General features: G+C 39.8%; 1 protein-coding gene across 1 annotated transcript; it reads right to left on the bottom strand.

Annotated features, from left to right (window-relative positions):
* Positions 1 to 16,054, bottom strand: prph (peripherin). The gene is made up of 9 exons (XM_039747321.1): positions 15,398 to 16,054; positions 8,242 to 8,302; positions 7,907 to 8,002; positions 7,645 to 7,806; positions 2,809 to 2,934; positions 2,403 to 2,623; positions 1,887 to 1,936; positions 1,514 to 1,587; positions 1 to 716 (listed from the first exon to the last, which is right to left on the bottom strand). The coding sequence occupies exons 1-9, from the start codon at positions 15,937 to 15,939 to the stop codon at positions 669 to 671; spliced, it is 1,380 nt and encodes a 459-aa protein (XP_039603255.1). The 5' UTR covers positions 15,940 to 16,054; the 3' UTR covers positions 1 to 668.
* Between the last annotated feature and the right edge of the window lie 217 nt (positions 16,055 to 16,271).

Genomic DNA, 16,271 nt, shown 5'->3' with positions numbered 1-16,271 from the left:
TAAGGTTCTGCACTTTATTTGAGTTGTCAAGCATAAACTTCACTGCACAGCTGCTCTTTGGTTCCATTGGTCAGCATGATTACCTGCTTTAAGGGATAGGCCAGGAGAACTAACCTCTTTGTGTTTAATTATGTAATGCTGTCCCAGGGTAAGACTGATTAAGGTGGAGACTTGCAGGTCAGTTTGAACTGGCATGTGGAGAAAGGTTTCCAAATTAGTGTCACTAGCTAATGACCTTCTAATGACCACACACATCATTTTTTTAATTTGGTAAGATGGAAGGCTACATCAGCACCAGAAAGAATGCAACTGATTTGACCAGCAGCTGCTACATTACTGTGTTAAGTTTTGTGTGTCAGGCCATGTGAAACCCAAAATGAAAGGGTTACTGGGAACATCACCTCAGCTAACAATTGCCTAGGTGCATGTTACAACCCTCTCTCCACACACTGTTTACATACAAGGTTAACTTGCTGTGATCTGATGCTTCCAGCTGTCACTGGTCAGCCTGGATTAGCTTCATCTGGGACAGCTCCATTCAACACAATGGAATGATGGTCAGAACTCTACGGCTTCTTCAGGAGGGACATCTTTTCATGAGGCACAAACACACAAAAGGTTGGGCACTGAGGATGTGGGAAGCAGCCTGGTTGCTTGAGTTCAGACTTCTAGTCATCTCGCTCAGACTGCTGCTCCTTTCTGGATTCCTTCACCACCTACAAGAGAAAGTGAACTGTGAAAACTGCATTACACAGTGACCTGTTTTACCCATGTAAATGTCACAGATATTTCAAGCTGGTCAATAAGAATGGCTCAGACAGATAGATAAATAGTATTTTGTTTGTCCCAAGCAGGAATTTAGCTTTTACAAAAGCTTAAGAAATATAGAAATACCAATGACCACCTCAAAAACAAACAAGAATTACAAAAAAGTAGAAAAAATATATGAGCTGGTATAATGTGTAGGGAACTGCATAGAATCTTCCGAATAGTGGTGAGGAAGTAATTTTATTTTTTACAGGCACTTACTGAATATAGACTGGTCTGTATCACTCAGGCATTTGTAAAGATGGGTATGAATAGTATATATGAACCGCCATAGTCTAAAATATGTGGTTGACATACTTGTATGAACAAATCTGAACGGCCCACCCAGCCCTAAAGTCTTGTTTGAATGGAATGCTTCAGACATCTATGCAGATTGGGTTATAAGGACACCCTCACCAATAGACTGATGTGAAGGACTTGATACTTTGTGGTCCAGATCCAAATTCCTCAGGGATGCCATGGACTGGTCTGAACGTTTAAGACGCTGCATTGAACTGGATTATATAGTTCATGCAGTAGTGTGAATGGTAGCTTAAGGTGCAGTGACGTGTTTGAACTTGTATGTACTTTTTCAGTGTCATGCCTTGTTTTGCTCAGATGTGTGCTCAGCCTGATGGCTGTACACCTGATTATGAGCCAGGTTTGCATGCATCTAGTAAAGTTCACCGGAAGATCAGAGACGCACCTCTCCATCCCGGGTTTCAATGGTCTTAATCAGCACTGTTCTCTTGCTGTGGACTTCAGAAGGCTGCTCAAAATCTGAAGAGGCAAGCCAAGGACCAGATGTGAGACCACTTTGCCACTCCCCTTATTTGTGACTCACTCCACACCCTTGCAACAGAACTGCTAATAGCCTTTCACTGCAGACCTATTCAACGTTACATTACCCACCCTCAAGTTATTTACCAATCAGCTCACACACACATGTCTACCTTTGGACTTTTTAATGAATACATAATGATCATCCCCACTCAAGACCTGTCATTATTACAAAGGCTTTCAACATTACCCTCTCTAAAGTGATTGTCTCTGACAAGTCAGGCTTACGAGAGACATACCTGCGCTACGGATGCTGAGGGTGGATAGGTTCTGAACAGGAATAGTAATCCTATGGGAAGAAGAAGAGGAAAAAAGACATGTATTTTTAGGATGGCCTTTCACTTTTGAAGCACTTACTCAAGCAATATTGCTGTGGACATTAAGCAAACAGAATATGCCAGTTTAACAAATACGTAGTTTAAGCTTGTGCACCTGTAAATATCTGCTTACGTTTTTTCAATTAAAAGAGGGATAGACAAAAGCTGTGTCATTGAGAGCAATTGATGATCAAAGGATATCTGCACAAGGGCCATCTTCATTGTTCAGTGTGAATCTGTACCAGTAATATCACATGCTGCTGTTTTGAACTCTTTGTCATGCAGCTTTGAAATTGTGTTCAGGATTAAGGTTTCATACAATAAAATCAAAAGCAATGACATGTAGAGCAACTAGTAAAGCCTGGTGTGGAGTGGGGCTTTGTAAAGATGGCATCTGCTCTACCATAATAATGAAAGAATGAAGCCAATTTTTCTCACCTGCTCTCTTCCCCTTCTAGCAGTTTCCGATAAGTGGCGATTTCGATGTCCAGGGCCATTTTGACATTGAGCAAGTCCTGGTACTCGCGTAAGTGACGTGCCATCTCCTCTTTCAGGTGCCGGATCTCCTGCTCCAGGCGGCCTATATTGTCCTGGTATCCAGCCACCTCCAGTCCAAACTGGTCCTCCATCTCCCGCATCTGGCGCAGCAGGGCCTCATTCTGTTGGCACATTGTTAAGGCTCTGGTTATTTTTCTATACTATAAGTGGGTTATTGAATATGGCATGAAATCTGTTTAGATATTCTTTTTTAGGATCTTATAAGTTTTGGGATTTATGGAAATAGTGGCTAGCTGGACATATCTGTATAGACACTAGTAGTGCCAATTGCATTAAGACCACTTACCGTGCTCTTGAGAGCATCAATCTCACAGGTCAAGCTCTGGATCTGACGGCGTGACTCGTTGGCATCTTGCTTTGCCTGGCGTAGTGCCTCTACATTCCGATTGGCTGTGTCCGTAAGATCAGCAAACTGGTGGTAGACAATATCAGTCAACTGCAAACCAGGTAAACACCTATGCATAAACAGCACCGCCATTCATTAATTTGTGTTAGTATGGATGTGTTGTAGGCATACATTGTCATGTGGCACCTAATCAGAAGGCACCTTGGAGAATCAAATGCTGCTGCCTAGTTTTCTAATGTAAGAAGTGCTAATGGGAAGTATTCAAACTACCAGTAGTGTGGCAGTAAATCAGGCAAATGACATTATATCTGTACAGTCAAAAAGAGTCTCTCCATTCTTCATTACTTCCAAATAGCAATTCTAATCCTTTTTCCAGTGGCCTGTATCTAAGAAGCACTGACCAACCGTAAATAATTACCAATATCAGTACACCACAGCTTACATAAAATAAATACCACTGCTCATGGTGTGTCATTTTCTAAAGCTGGATTTTCTATTTCCCTAAAACCTAACTGTACAACTCAAATTGCGGCTCATTTAGTTGTGTGACAACCCTGTCAATAAATGTTTTTCTAGTTTATTTGTTCCCAGATACTTTCTTTGTTTTACGCATACATTTCTATTAGAAAAGATATGCATTTGGAAATAATGCATATCAAATGGATCACAGGCCTGAAATTATTTAAAAAATCCTACCCAATACAACAACCACACAGCCCTGTGGTCACCCACCAACTGAGTAGCCACTGGCCACTCTTTAATAGTTGAACAAGAATGTCGAAGGTCAAAACAAAAAACTAATTGTAAAAGGAGGATTTCCAGAGTTTAGGAAGAAGGCAATCAGATAAGATAAAAGCCATTTGTCCTGCTTCAGTGCCTGATGAGAAAAGTGGATGTTGTGTAAGCAAAATTAATTCCAGCTATTCAATTCAAAATTGTTATGTTCTACTTATATTTGTTATTTATAAGTTAAACTTTAAGTATAACATTGCTAAAATGTAAAGACTGATCCTTATTATGTCTATTATTCTTTTCATTGTCAGATGTGTCTAACAGGCCGTCTTGTTGCACATGCTTAACCCATTCTTATTCTGGAAGTTTATGTCACTCTGGATTCAATACCACAAATCTGAGCAGAGGTGCATAGCTTTAGTAAATATTTGGTCACTTTTGCCCGTTAACATTTTGTTCAACACTCTTCTAAGTTTAATTGCTTTGCCACATTATTACCTCTGATTTTGAAGGGGCTATGTCTAGCTGATCCACTTTTATCTATCTATCTATCTATCTATCTATCTATCTATCTATCTATCTATCTATCTATCTATCTAGAGATGCCCAGATGCACCTATGCAATTGAGTAGCCCTATGACCTTAGGATGAACAAGTGTCTCTGAATTTAATGGCCTAAATGCTAGTGGTCCTGTAACAGCTCATGTAATAGAGGAGAGAGGGAAAAGTGTATTTATTGAATGACTGAAGTCTTTAATAATACTGTTAGCTTTTCTAGGGCAGAGTATTCTATATACTGTATGTCCTGAAATGAAGGCAGCTGTGATGCAATAATATTCTGTGCGGACTTCATGAAACTCTTTCTATGTTAGTTTCTTCTATCAGTTACAATATTAGAAAAAATTGTGATGAGAACAGGTCATTCATCCCAACAACCTCGCCAATCCTATTCATCAAATTGTCCAAAGTAATATCAAGTCAAGATCTGAATGCCCCTGAAGTCTTACTCTTCACCACATTACTTTGTAATTTATTCCACATTCCGGTGGTTCTTTGCATGATGAAAAAAAATGTATTATTTGTGTGAAATGTGTTTTTAACAAGTGTTTAATCATTACACTGTGTTCTTGCTGCATAATATATTTTAAAGCAAAAACTAGAATCTACTGTACTAATTCCTTTCATCATTTTAAACATTTCAATCATACATTCTCTTAATCTCTGCTTAAAGTGAAAAGGTTCGATCCCTTCAATCTCTCCTCATAGCTCATACCTCTCAGTCCCAGACCCAGCCCAGTTGCTCTTCTCTGGACCTTTTAGCACTTCCAAATTTTTTTTTTGTAAAATGAAGATCAAAACTGAACACAGTACTCCAGGTGAGGTCTTACTAGTGTGTTGTGTAACTTAAGCACAACCTCCCTTGACTTGTATTATACACATCTTGATATATAATATAACATTCTATTGGCTTTCTTGATCACTTCTATATACTGTCTGAATGTAGATAGTGGATGAGATCACTATGACTCCTAGGTCCTTCTCATAAGGTACACTTTCAATTTTCAGACCTCCCATTGTGTTTTCAAATCTAACATTTCCACTTTTGCTTACATTAAATTTCTTCTGCCACAAATTTGCCCAAGTCTGTACGCTACAGAAGTCCCTCTGTAACAATTTATCTGCTTCTACATTTATCTGCCCTTCCACCTAGTTTGGTGAGGTCTGGTTTGGAATTTGCAAGCCTATCCAGTTTATTGATAGTATTGTTGTCTAGCTAATTTATGTATATTAATAAGCAGCTGATCCCTGAGGGACACCATTTTTACACTGCAAAAAATGCATATGCAAAAACTAGACAAAAAAACTTTAAATGAGAGTTGTTTTGCTTTTATTTAGCAAAAAAAATCTGCCAATGGGGTAAGTAAAATTTACTTGAGAAGATTTCTCAAAACATGCTAAATAATTGTAAATACAAGTTTTTTGACAAGTCAATAATTCTTACAATAAGGAAAAAAAGATTTAACGTCATGATATAAGTACTTTTCACTTGCTTAGATTTTGTTTTTTGCAGTGCAACATCACCTAATTCTGATAAAGTTCCCTTTGCATTCTGTGTTTTAGCCAATTTTGTACCCACCTACACACTATGCCTTGAATTTCCACTTACTGTGTTCATAAAAATGAATTATAAATGCTTTGAAATCACTTCAGTTTTTTTGTCTGGTGCTTTCTGGCTCACTGGTGTGAGAAAACCCCCACATATGATATCGTTAAATTTGCCTTGATGCCTAGTTAGGCAAGATGTGTAGCTTTTTGGAGATTCATCTATTTCTGTCCCACTAGACTTGAATAACCCTAATTTATGTGGCATTTTTGAACCATATCTTATGCAGGAAATTACACCCTCATGATAAAGAGTAAACCAATAGGTGTCTTCAGCAAAAATGATCAGAAAGACTTGAAGTTGTACATGCCAAATCAAATAACCCAAGGGTTCAACCCGTAATGGGATATGAGGGGTCAAAGTTACTCCTTTCCCAAAACTTCAGAAAAATGCAGATCAGTAATATAAGCATGTAGAGTGTCTTTGAATTGCCATTTCAAGGTTGCTAATCACAAATATGATAATATTTTTCATATCTGATTGTTTACTGATGGTTACAGCCCCCCTAAGAACCACAGAAGGTTAAAAACAACAAATATCAAACATTGGCATATGGGGTGTCATTTTATGCTACTTTAAGGTCAGTGATTATTATTATGTTATTTTTTACTTTTGGTCCTTTACTAAGGATCTATCCCTCTGTGGACTTCTATCAGAGGGCGAAAAATGCCATATTTCTATTATAATTCACAACATTTAGATTTTAAACATTTAAATTCAAGAACACATTTTAAAATTTCAAAATTCACTGACACAATTGTCCTTGTTTATTATGTACTTCGACCCCATAAAGTAAATCATTACATTTCTTATGAACACCCCAGATTAAAGCAGTTTATGGTAATTCATACTTTTTTTAGTTTTATCACTAATCTTTTATGTGGTACCCTATTAAAAGCCTACTGAAGGTCAAAGTAAATAATAAAATATGTTCCTCTTTTATCATATGCTTTTGTTGCTTCCTTATAGAATTCCAGCATATTTGTGAAACTTGACCTTCCTGGTCTGAAGCCAAGTTGAATAATATATCATTCACCTCTTGTAGACATGTGCTGCTTGTCCTTTTCCTTAATATTAGCTTCACATTCAATTAATGTGACGGGTGCTTGACATTCTGTGTCTCCCTCTCCCTCTCTCTCTTACACTTCTGTATGTCTGATAGATTAGATGACTTCATCTTGTTGCTCTGTCAAGTGCCTACCTCAAGTGTTAATAAGACAACAGAATGATTTGGAGGTTCTGAAGGTATCAACAGTATGATACTGTTCAAGAATGTCTTTATTTTTTTTTTTTTTTCCTTGATTATCCAAGTAGCCATACCTGGAATATTATATAACTAGGAATTCATACTAACAAAACTTTGTGTACATTATAATCATTATAATCTGTTTTACTGTTTGTCTAACAGGCTGCATTGTAGTAGAGAGGCTAGCAGTGCTACTTCACACATATACTGTACTGGGTTTGGATGTTATCAATGTGCAGTTTGCACATTCTTTCTATATCTGTATTGGTTTTCTCAGAGTACTTAAGTCTTTCCCCCTTATCCCCATGTGCAAGTTTGGTTGATCAGTGATTTTAAATTGTCCCCATTTTTAGCAGGTGCACCCTGTCTTAGACTGACAGGGATAGGCTCCATCAGCAACTTAGCTTTGGAGTAAAACATGCTTGAGAATAACAGAATGCTTCTTTATCTTATAGTGGTGTTTATGCAATGAAATATTGTTTTATACGTTATCAATCTCTTAATTAAACAAAGATATTAGTGTTAATCCAGTGTAGATAAGAACATTTAAGAATACATATGAAAAAAGCAAACTGAACTTAAGGACTGTACGTGTCCTTCCCTATAGGTGTAGAACCCCAATCCTCAGAATCACCTTGGACTTGTACCACTCCTCAGACTCCTGCACATTCTTGGCAGCAATCGTCTCATATTGGGCCCGAATCTCCCTAAGAGCTGCTGTCAAGTCTGGCTTAGGAGCTTCCACCTCCACTTGAAGTTGCTGGGTCTGCACATTGACTTGGACATCACGGATCTCCTGAAACAGAGCAGAAGAAGATGTTAGTTAGTAATTGTGAGAATAACTGATTCTGTGTTTTGAGACCCCAATCAGATTCACAGATATGAGTGTAGCCCACCTCATCATGCAGTTTCTTCAAAAATTCAATCTCATCCATTAGGGACTCAATCTTCCTTTCTAGCTCCAAACGAGAGAGGGTGGCATCATCAACATCCTGTTTAAAGAGGCACAGCAAAGTCAAGAGTAGGCAATGGATTCAGTCATGGCATGCACACGTTCTCCTCAAACACATCCACCAATTTAACTTAAAAGTTGACCTGCCCACTACGTGAACTCGGATCATGCCAATTTAGCACCCCCCAGCCTTTATATACTTTATAAACCCACCTCTTTAAATGACCTTCACCATCTCCAGCTAAACAAACCAAGCTCTCAGAGGGCTTCATTACTTACCTTTCTGAAGAGGACTAAGTTGTTCTCTGCCTCTAATCTCTTTTGAGTCTCATCGTCCAACCTGAAAGGAAACCCCACAGGATTTATGTGTCACATTGCCACAGAGGGAAAAGCACACAAGTCTCCAGTTTCTAGAAGCTATCAGTGTCCACATCAGGGTAGAAAGGTCATTCCCTCCCTTAAGCATATGTTTGGGATGCTACTGCCACCAGTTGGGGCCCCTAACCCATTTAGAGAAAGCTTTGAAAAGGGTTGGGGATCCCAAAATAAGTACAGCTTTATATAGTGCTCACTGGTAAAGACTCAGTGTAAAGGATGCTAGGGAGGTATAAAGAACTGATTAGGCTAATCTGCTTAAAAATGTAAAGCCTGCTAACCCTTCGTGTTCTGAAACATCTGGAAAAGCTGCTAACCCTATACTCTCATCTCTTTTGTATAGGAATCCTCAATTAATTTATTTTGAAAACTGTTCTCTGCCCCAAAGCCTCCAGTGAATAGGGTAAATGAATTCCACCCTCTTCCAGGATTTAGAGGCTAAGCCACTGCTTAGGCTTGAGTACATCCAAAAGAAAAGTGGGGAAGATTATACTTGCGCCCAAGGCTAATGTAGTTATTGTAAAAATATGTGTATGCTTGAGATTGTCTAGATGTTATGCTACCCCTTGATAATCTGGAGACCCTCACAACATGTCATTTTAGTTTATTTTCCTGCATGAGAGACTGAAGACGCTACATGGCTTAGTTGTCATGGAACCTGACTACAAACTACAAGGCTGCTGGTTCAGTTTATGTCTCTGAGCAGGCAGTAACTTAACCTCTCTGTCCTCTAATTTTAATACATATGTATTTTTTGTGCCATAGATTTTGTCTTGTAAAAGGACAGGATTGACTATATGAAATTATTTTTGTGATTATCTAACACTGTTGTCATTAAAAGATACCAGAGGGTGTGGGTGGGATGAAAACTAGGTCCTCTGTGTAAGAACACGTGAGGAGCTCTGGGACCATAATGTTGGCGTGGGTTTGCACTTTGCATAGTGTTTGTGAGTCTGTGTACAGGAGATGTATGTATAAGCCACACTGGGTCCTGTGATTAAACTGTAAGAGGCACATTCTAAGTGCTCTTCTACAAAGATGATGGAGTATTCCCAGACGCTGGTAGACAGGCTGCATCTATTATTCAGAGGCACTCCTAATGTAACTGCTGGCAGCTGAACGTGGTAATGCGAAACTCTAATGTAACCCTCTCATGTAGATGGTGGTTATTCCAGATGCATCTAAAAGTGACGTATCTAGGAATATATTCATGCAGCTAGACCTCCTGGCTGGCAAGCTTTGGCACTGCATTACAGGAGCATCCCATTATGTTGTGTTTGATACATGATTTGTTACTATGATTGAGACCCTGAGTATCCTGGAGCTGTGTCTCCTTCTGGGGAGTACTTCAACCTGACCAGTGCATCAAACATCCTAGCATCCAGCTTTTGCGACACATATCCATCAGCAGTATTAGACTGTATATCATCAAGATCATCTTACTAATGATAAATATGATCCAACTAACTTTATAAACTGCAGCGTTGTTCCTGGCAAGTCAGGTCAGAATTACTGGATGAGGTTATAATTTTCGATGGTATCTAACTGCAAGTCAATTAAAAATGGTTCAAAGCAGCAAGGGCTTTGTAAGTCAACTGACCAACAAGATCTTATGAAGTATGGAATCTTTAAAGCATAGCTACAAGCTTTAAAAGTGGAGGTTCAAAAAGGCCAGATGATGTTAAATTCTTCTTGTTAAAAGAGTAAATTGGTGGTGTCAAACTCAAGGCACACAAGTGAAATCTGATCTTTGGATCTTTTTAAAGCCGCCTGCTTCATCAATTCTCAAAACATCTAACATATGGCCCGTGATGACCATTTATTTTCTCAAAGACCCTATTTTTCATATGTTTCATTTATAGGATTGTATCTGTTGTGGCAGATGGCCAGGGACCATGCCCAGCCGGGACGCCCTTTGGACACTTGGTACGGGGGAACAGCCATGAGCGGCATACTACTTCCCCTGGAACACTTGGTGGCAGCCCCCCTGGGTTGCATCGGGGCCACAGACATGGGACTCCGAAGCTCAGCCTTGTTGGGCTCCATGCCCACCACCAGGGGGAGCTGCACGGCTTCCTGAGCCCGTCTGGGTGGCAATGCAGCCACACCCGGCAGTGCAGCCAGATGCAGGTTATCAAGCACCTGCAGCACTTCTGGGCGGGCTATAAAGGGAGCCTGCAGCTACCACTCCGAGAGCCAGAGTCGGGAGGAGGAGGAGGACGAGGACAATGCCAATGCTTGCTGGGAGGAGTGGTGGTGAAAAGAAGTGTGTTTTGTGTTATGGTTTTTTGTGCTTGTGGGACTGTGCTGTGCCGGTAGGACATGGGAAAGACGTGCCCCACAGGTGAAGACAATTAAATTTGTGTTTGTTTTTACACGGGCCTCCCTGACTCTTTGTGCTGGGTTGGGTGCCTATATAGCGCCTTTTCCACACTGTATATAATTTAGCCAGGTTACATGTACATGTGACACAGGAGTGCGTATTAAGTGTTCGATTGTGATTATATATAAAAGTATTGCAATATTTTTAAACCGTTACTATCCCTCCTCTATTCTGTTTCTCATCTCGGTTCCTGGATGTGGCACTTGGTGACACAGCTCTACTGCCAGGCTGCTCTCCTTCATATGGTAAAGTCATCTCAGATACAGGATCGTTGGAATCATCAGATAGAAAGATTCTCTCATAAGATTGGATGGCCTGCACAGACTCCACTATAGAATACCCAGGAGCAGGTATGTGGACAGTTAGCCGAGGTTTCCAGGACTGTGTCTTTATTTTTGACATTCTCTTTTACACTTGTAGAGAAAAGTCAAGCAAAATGACACCTTTTATTGGCTAACTTTTACACTTTTAATCTCAGCTCAACTGTCCATAGTCCATCAATTAATCAATAGACAGATATTGTTGATTTCCATGGATGTTTAATAAGTTTCTACTTTGTTCTTTGTGTGTTTTAACAAATCCGTATTTATTTGCGTATAAATTCTGCATTTAGTAATTAATATAATCTATACTTGTATGTTAACTGAGAATTGTCTGCACTCAGTGAAAGGTGAAATACAAAAAATAAATTGTATTTTATTGTATTATCTGCACAGCAATGTGCACTGGAGCTATGAATGAAAACTGGCTGTTATTAATGACCCAAGAAGAAAAAAGTGAAAAGGTAAAGATGACACGCCACACTGCCGTAAAGAACTTCAGTCTTTTAGCATGATACCGATGATGTGACAGTCCCATTCAGAAGATGGTAGCACCACTTTTAAACATTGTATGGGTTTCAGGGCTGGGCCCGTTTCCATGGCCTTAACCTGACTGCTGTCACCACCCAAAATAATGTTTTTGTCTGTTCTACTGACATGATTGTTGTATGTGGATAGGAAAAGCATTTGTATCTTCACTTGTGTCAAATGTGGTCAAAATCTGTTTTTGGCCAACTAGGTATGTTGCATGTGTGATCAATCATCAGCGTGTTTATAATCATTTTTTGAATGTGGTCAAGCACTGTGATATATGTCAGTGCAGGTGTAAATGGATGTACTTAGGATTAGCTACAAATTATGTGTCCAGACTTCTGCACTCACTTAAATTTACGCACTGACACACATTTTTTACTCAGTAATTACTTTGGTCCTATGACTGCTGCAAGCTTTCCTAACTGCTGTAATATCCAAGAAAAGAAAAGCTGATAAAAAAGTAAGACACTAGGCAGAATATACTGTATGATTATGATGGGCAGGGAGGTGCTTTTGTGTCTTGTTTGTAAAGAAAATGTGTTAGTATTTGCTTGTTGATATGTTTGATATATTTTTGCCCTCAATAAAAATATCTTTGACACCCCTGGAGTAAACGCAGGTCAGAGAAGTCAGATTAAATTCACGTGAAGCATAACAGCAGGCCAGGAACACTGAATGACATCAGGCTTCCCGTATAAGGAGTATCCATAGGTCAGAGAGGGATGTGTTAGACTCAGGAGGTGTAAACGTAAGATGAGTAACATCTGAACACATTTAACACCTACAGGTTATAATTACAGGTCATTGACTAATGGATCAAAGGTTCAGAGGTATACCTGCAGGCCACTGATACATTACAAGGTCATGCAATTAAGAAGTCTAGATGATGCTAGGTTTATCATCACAGTCACCACAAATTATTGAGGAATTTTCATGTAAGTGAAATTTAATGAAATCAGATTTCTGAAATGGGCCCACAGTTCTTTGAATGTTGAGGTGTAGCTTCAGATTACTGAGATCAGATAAATTTGAAATCTGAAGAATTTTAGCCGTATGTCAATGAAAAGGGATAGGACTTGTAAAGGTATAACTGAAAGGGCCAAGATATTGGATAGATATATAGTAATGAACTTCACATAGATATATAAATATGAAAGGCAATATATAACAGATAGATAGATGGGGGAAAATTTTTCTGGCTACAGTTGTGATATAGATCATAAACTCATAGTGAAAAGTGCGAAAAAGTGCAACAATTTGCAACAAATTACATAAGTGCTCAACCTAGAAATACAGTATACACACAGTATTTTCAGTACACATTTAATGTGTAGTGTTCCAGAAGAATTATTGTCCCTGTGCCAATGAGTCTATCATAACTGATCAAGGAGAAGAGATGTACAGTGGGGGAGGCCTTATATAGTCTGATGACTTGGATAAAAAGACCTCCTGTTACTGCACTGTGGTAGAATGAACATATACAGTATCTACAGGTGCTTCAGGGTAATGAGTGCTGGAGAAGACATAGTCATAAGGATCTTTCATTTTGTCATCATCCTCTTTTCTGGGACTGTCTCTGGAGAATCCAGGGTCAATCCTATAATTCAGCTGGCCCTCCTAATCATTTTTTTCAGATATCTGGCACACCCTGAGGTAATTTTTCTCTCCTTATAGAACACAATGTAAAACAGTAGATTGGCCACTATGAAACATCCTCCACAACTCTGTACACATTAAAGGGAATGGCTACCAGTTGAAAAAGGTAAAAGCTAGACTATTGAAAATATAATAGCAGGTACTGTAATTAAGACAGAATGAGATCCAGCTTCTTATGGCAGCTGCCAGAAGTTATAAAGGGTAGATGGTAGACTTGAGGGCACCAACTGTGTAACCTGTATGGGCCACCAAGGTACGAACAGATTTCTTCAGCTATAGCCACACTAAATGGAAATATAAAATGAAACGTAGGTTCAGGCTGTTAAGGGGTTCTCAAGGGTGTAGCTACATATCTTTGAATAGTCAAAATAATTGCCGTAGGAAACTTATGTTTAACAAAATCAAGTCTGTAAGGTGAGGTGATCAGACAGACGTCTAAGGAACCAAATCTAGATTCTCTGAGACATAAGTGCAGAACTGGAGATTAAGACTGGATGGAGTTAGACTTATAAAAGAAGTCACGATGCAGAGGGGGATAGATTCGATAAATTAGACAGTAGAGTATCTTTAAGTCTCTGAAGTATGAATGGTCAGAATTGTAAAAGTATACTTAGTTGCAAGTCATGAACGGAAGACACCTGTCCCATACAGTATAACTGTATATCATTTAGATTTGTTGTGGTCTGACTTCTATCGAGATATAAGAGTAATAATATTACAATTTCTAGGTACTGTACTTGAAATGTAATTTTGTCATGAACAAAATGTGGCTATACAGTAAACAGTGGCTAGGTTTAAGAAGTTTGATGTGTAGGATTCTGTGAGCACCTATGTTGTATTTCTGCAGGTCAGTAATGAATAACATAAATTATGTTCTTCTGGATTGAAGATAGGTGCTTGTGATTTCTGGTGTGGTCAATCCTTATTGTATAACAGAGGCCTCTGAACAAAGTGAAAAGTCTCAGAAATTAGACACCAAAGCACAAAATGGCACAATATACATTATTATTGCTGTGAAGCCATAGTTATGTAGGTGTGATGATTCAGGCGGGCATCAAATAGTGTTAATCAAGAGGGTGGTGCTTAGAAAGCAGATGCCTAGGCAGATTTTACATTTGTCAGGACACTGCTGCCTCAAAACGTTCAACAAAATACAAGACATGAAATAGTTACTGTAGTTTGCCAGTACTGTATAGCAAAGCATTAGAACTGTGTAAGAGATGTTTACTGCTATATATTATGGAAAGGAAAAACAGTTTTAATACCAATCTCTCTTTTTGCTAATACCACTCATGGTCTAGTAGTTTCCATTTCCATAAGTCGTTTCTGACTTGTCTGTATTGACATCTATTTTGTCCAATATAGTTTTTGTTTATGGACCTTTGCAGTCATCATGGAGCCATTTGTAATGGCCCCTAAGAGGCTCTATGAGGTGACAATTGTGAGCTCTACTCAGTTATCTTCAATGACACCTGCTGACTCACAAAGGTGCAGCTAGTGGCTCTTGGAAGTCTTATTAAGGCATCACTGCTGATCCCTTGGCATACAAATAAGCTACCCTCCCTTTGTCCATTATAGGAGTGGCACAGTGGTTACTGATGTAGCATCACAGCTCCAGAGTACTGAGTTAAAATCCCAACCAGGGATTGTTTGTGTAGAGTTTTCCAAGTTCTCCTCATGTTTGTGTGGGTTCTCAAGCTTACATTCCACACTAAGACATGCATTTTTGTTTAACTGGTGACTTTTAATTAATGCCTGAATTAGTCATTGTGAGTATATGCATGGAAATGCCCTGTACTGGGCTGGTGACCTGTCCAGGTCTGGTTCTCTTTTGTTTTATGATGATGCCTGGATCAGCTATTAGCCCTTGCATCACTGAATAGGACTAAGTGGGTTCGATTATGGACTGTTGGATGGTTCCCTTATGGGAAGTAGATTAATCTTTACTAAGACATAGTTTCACTAATATTAACATTAAATGTTTGGCTACAGCAGATCCATCTACAGAGATATTAGTCAAATAAAGGTCTGTCAGACAGATGCCAGATATGGGTGTGGCACCTTTTCATTATTAAAACTCTATAGTATTGCAACTGCCAAGCCCTGAATCACACATTACCACAAATAACAATGTAAAAAAATTCCCAGACACATGCAGCAGACTGACCTTTGTTTCAGGAGAGCCAGGTCTTCGGCCAAGTTGTCCCTCTCAACCTGAAAGCGGTCTCTCTCCTTCCCCATGACTTCCAGTTGTCTCTTGAGCTCCCTTAGCTCATCCTGGAAGATCTCAGAGGCTCGGTTAGGCTCCTGCTGAGTCTTGTATTGGTTCAGCTCAGCCACCAGTATGGCATTCTGCTGCTCCAGGTAACGCACCTTCTCGATGAAATTTGCAAAGCGGTCATTGAGCTCCTGCAGTTCTGCCTTCTCATTGCTTCTGGTGGTGAGAAACTCCTGGTTCAGGGCATCCACCACAGCAAAATCAACCTTCTCATAGCTGAGCCTGGGGGCTGGGGTGCTGGACCGCACCCTATAAGAGACTGAGCGCACTGAGGATGCTGGGGAAGAAGATCCCAACAGCCGGCTGCCTCCTGCTGAAGTAGAGAGACGCGAGACTGAGCTGTAAGACAAAGGGGAGAACATTGGGGCTGCACCGAACGTGCGTCGGTAAGAAGTCGAGGTGGAGGATGTCCTCATCCCAGAGTGGCTCATGGTGTCTGCGTATGCTGCCTTCACAAAGACTTGACCGGCTTTCGCTGCAGGAGGAAGCAGGATTGGGAGGTGATGCTGCTGTTCTGTCAATTTTATAACCACTTGGCAGCTCCAGCCCACCTCTCCCGACAAAACTGACCACTCCCTCCTCCTTCAATTTACAACCCCCACCCCCCCTCCAATCCCAGACTGCTAGGAAAATCTCCAGACAGCTTTCTACATCAATAAATCTCCTAATTTTAATGCCTCTCTCTTCTGCTCGTTTCACACACACATACCCTGCGTATTCTCTCTCTCTCTCTCTCACTCATCCATCCTTAAAGCACAAGCCT

Source organism: Polypterus senegalus, chromosome 3, assembly GCF_016835505.1.
Source record: "Polypterus senegalus isolate Bchr_013 chromosome 3, ASM1683550v1, whole genome shotgun sequence".
In the NCBI taxonomy this organism is placed as follows: domain Eukaryota; kingdom Metazoa; phylum Chordata; class Cladistia; order Polypteriformes; family Polypteridae; genus Polypterus; species Polypterus senegalus.
The sequence above is the reverse complement of the archived record's forward strand: the minus strand, read 5'-3'. Positions and strand labels throughout refer to the sequence as shown.

Bases quoted from the DNA above. Each gene is read 5' to 3' on its own strand.
- prph (XM_039747321.1), bottom strand. From the start codon at position 15,939: ATGAGCCACTCTGGGATGAGGACATCCTCCACCTCGACTTCTTACCGA. The intron at 8,003-8,241 runs GTAAGTAATGAA...CTCTTTAAACAG, and splicing joins ACTTAGTCCTCTTCAGAAAG to GATGTTGATGATGCCACCCT. The intron at 2,624-2,808 runs GTAAGTGGTCTT...ATGTGCCAACAG, and splicing joins TTGATGCTCTCAAGAGCACG to AATGAGGCCCTGCTGCGCCA.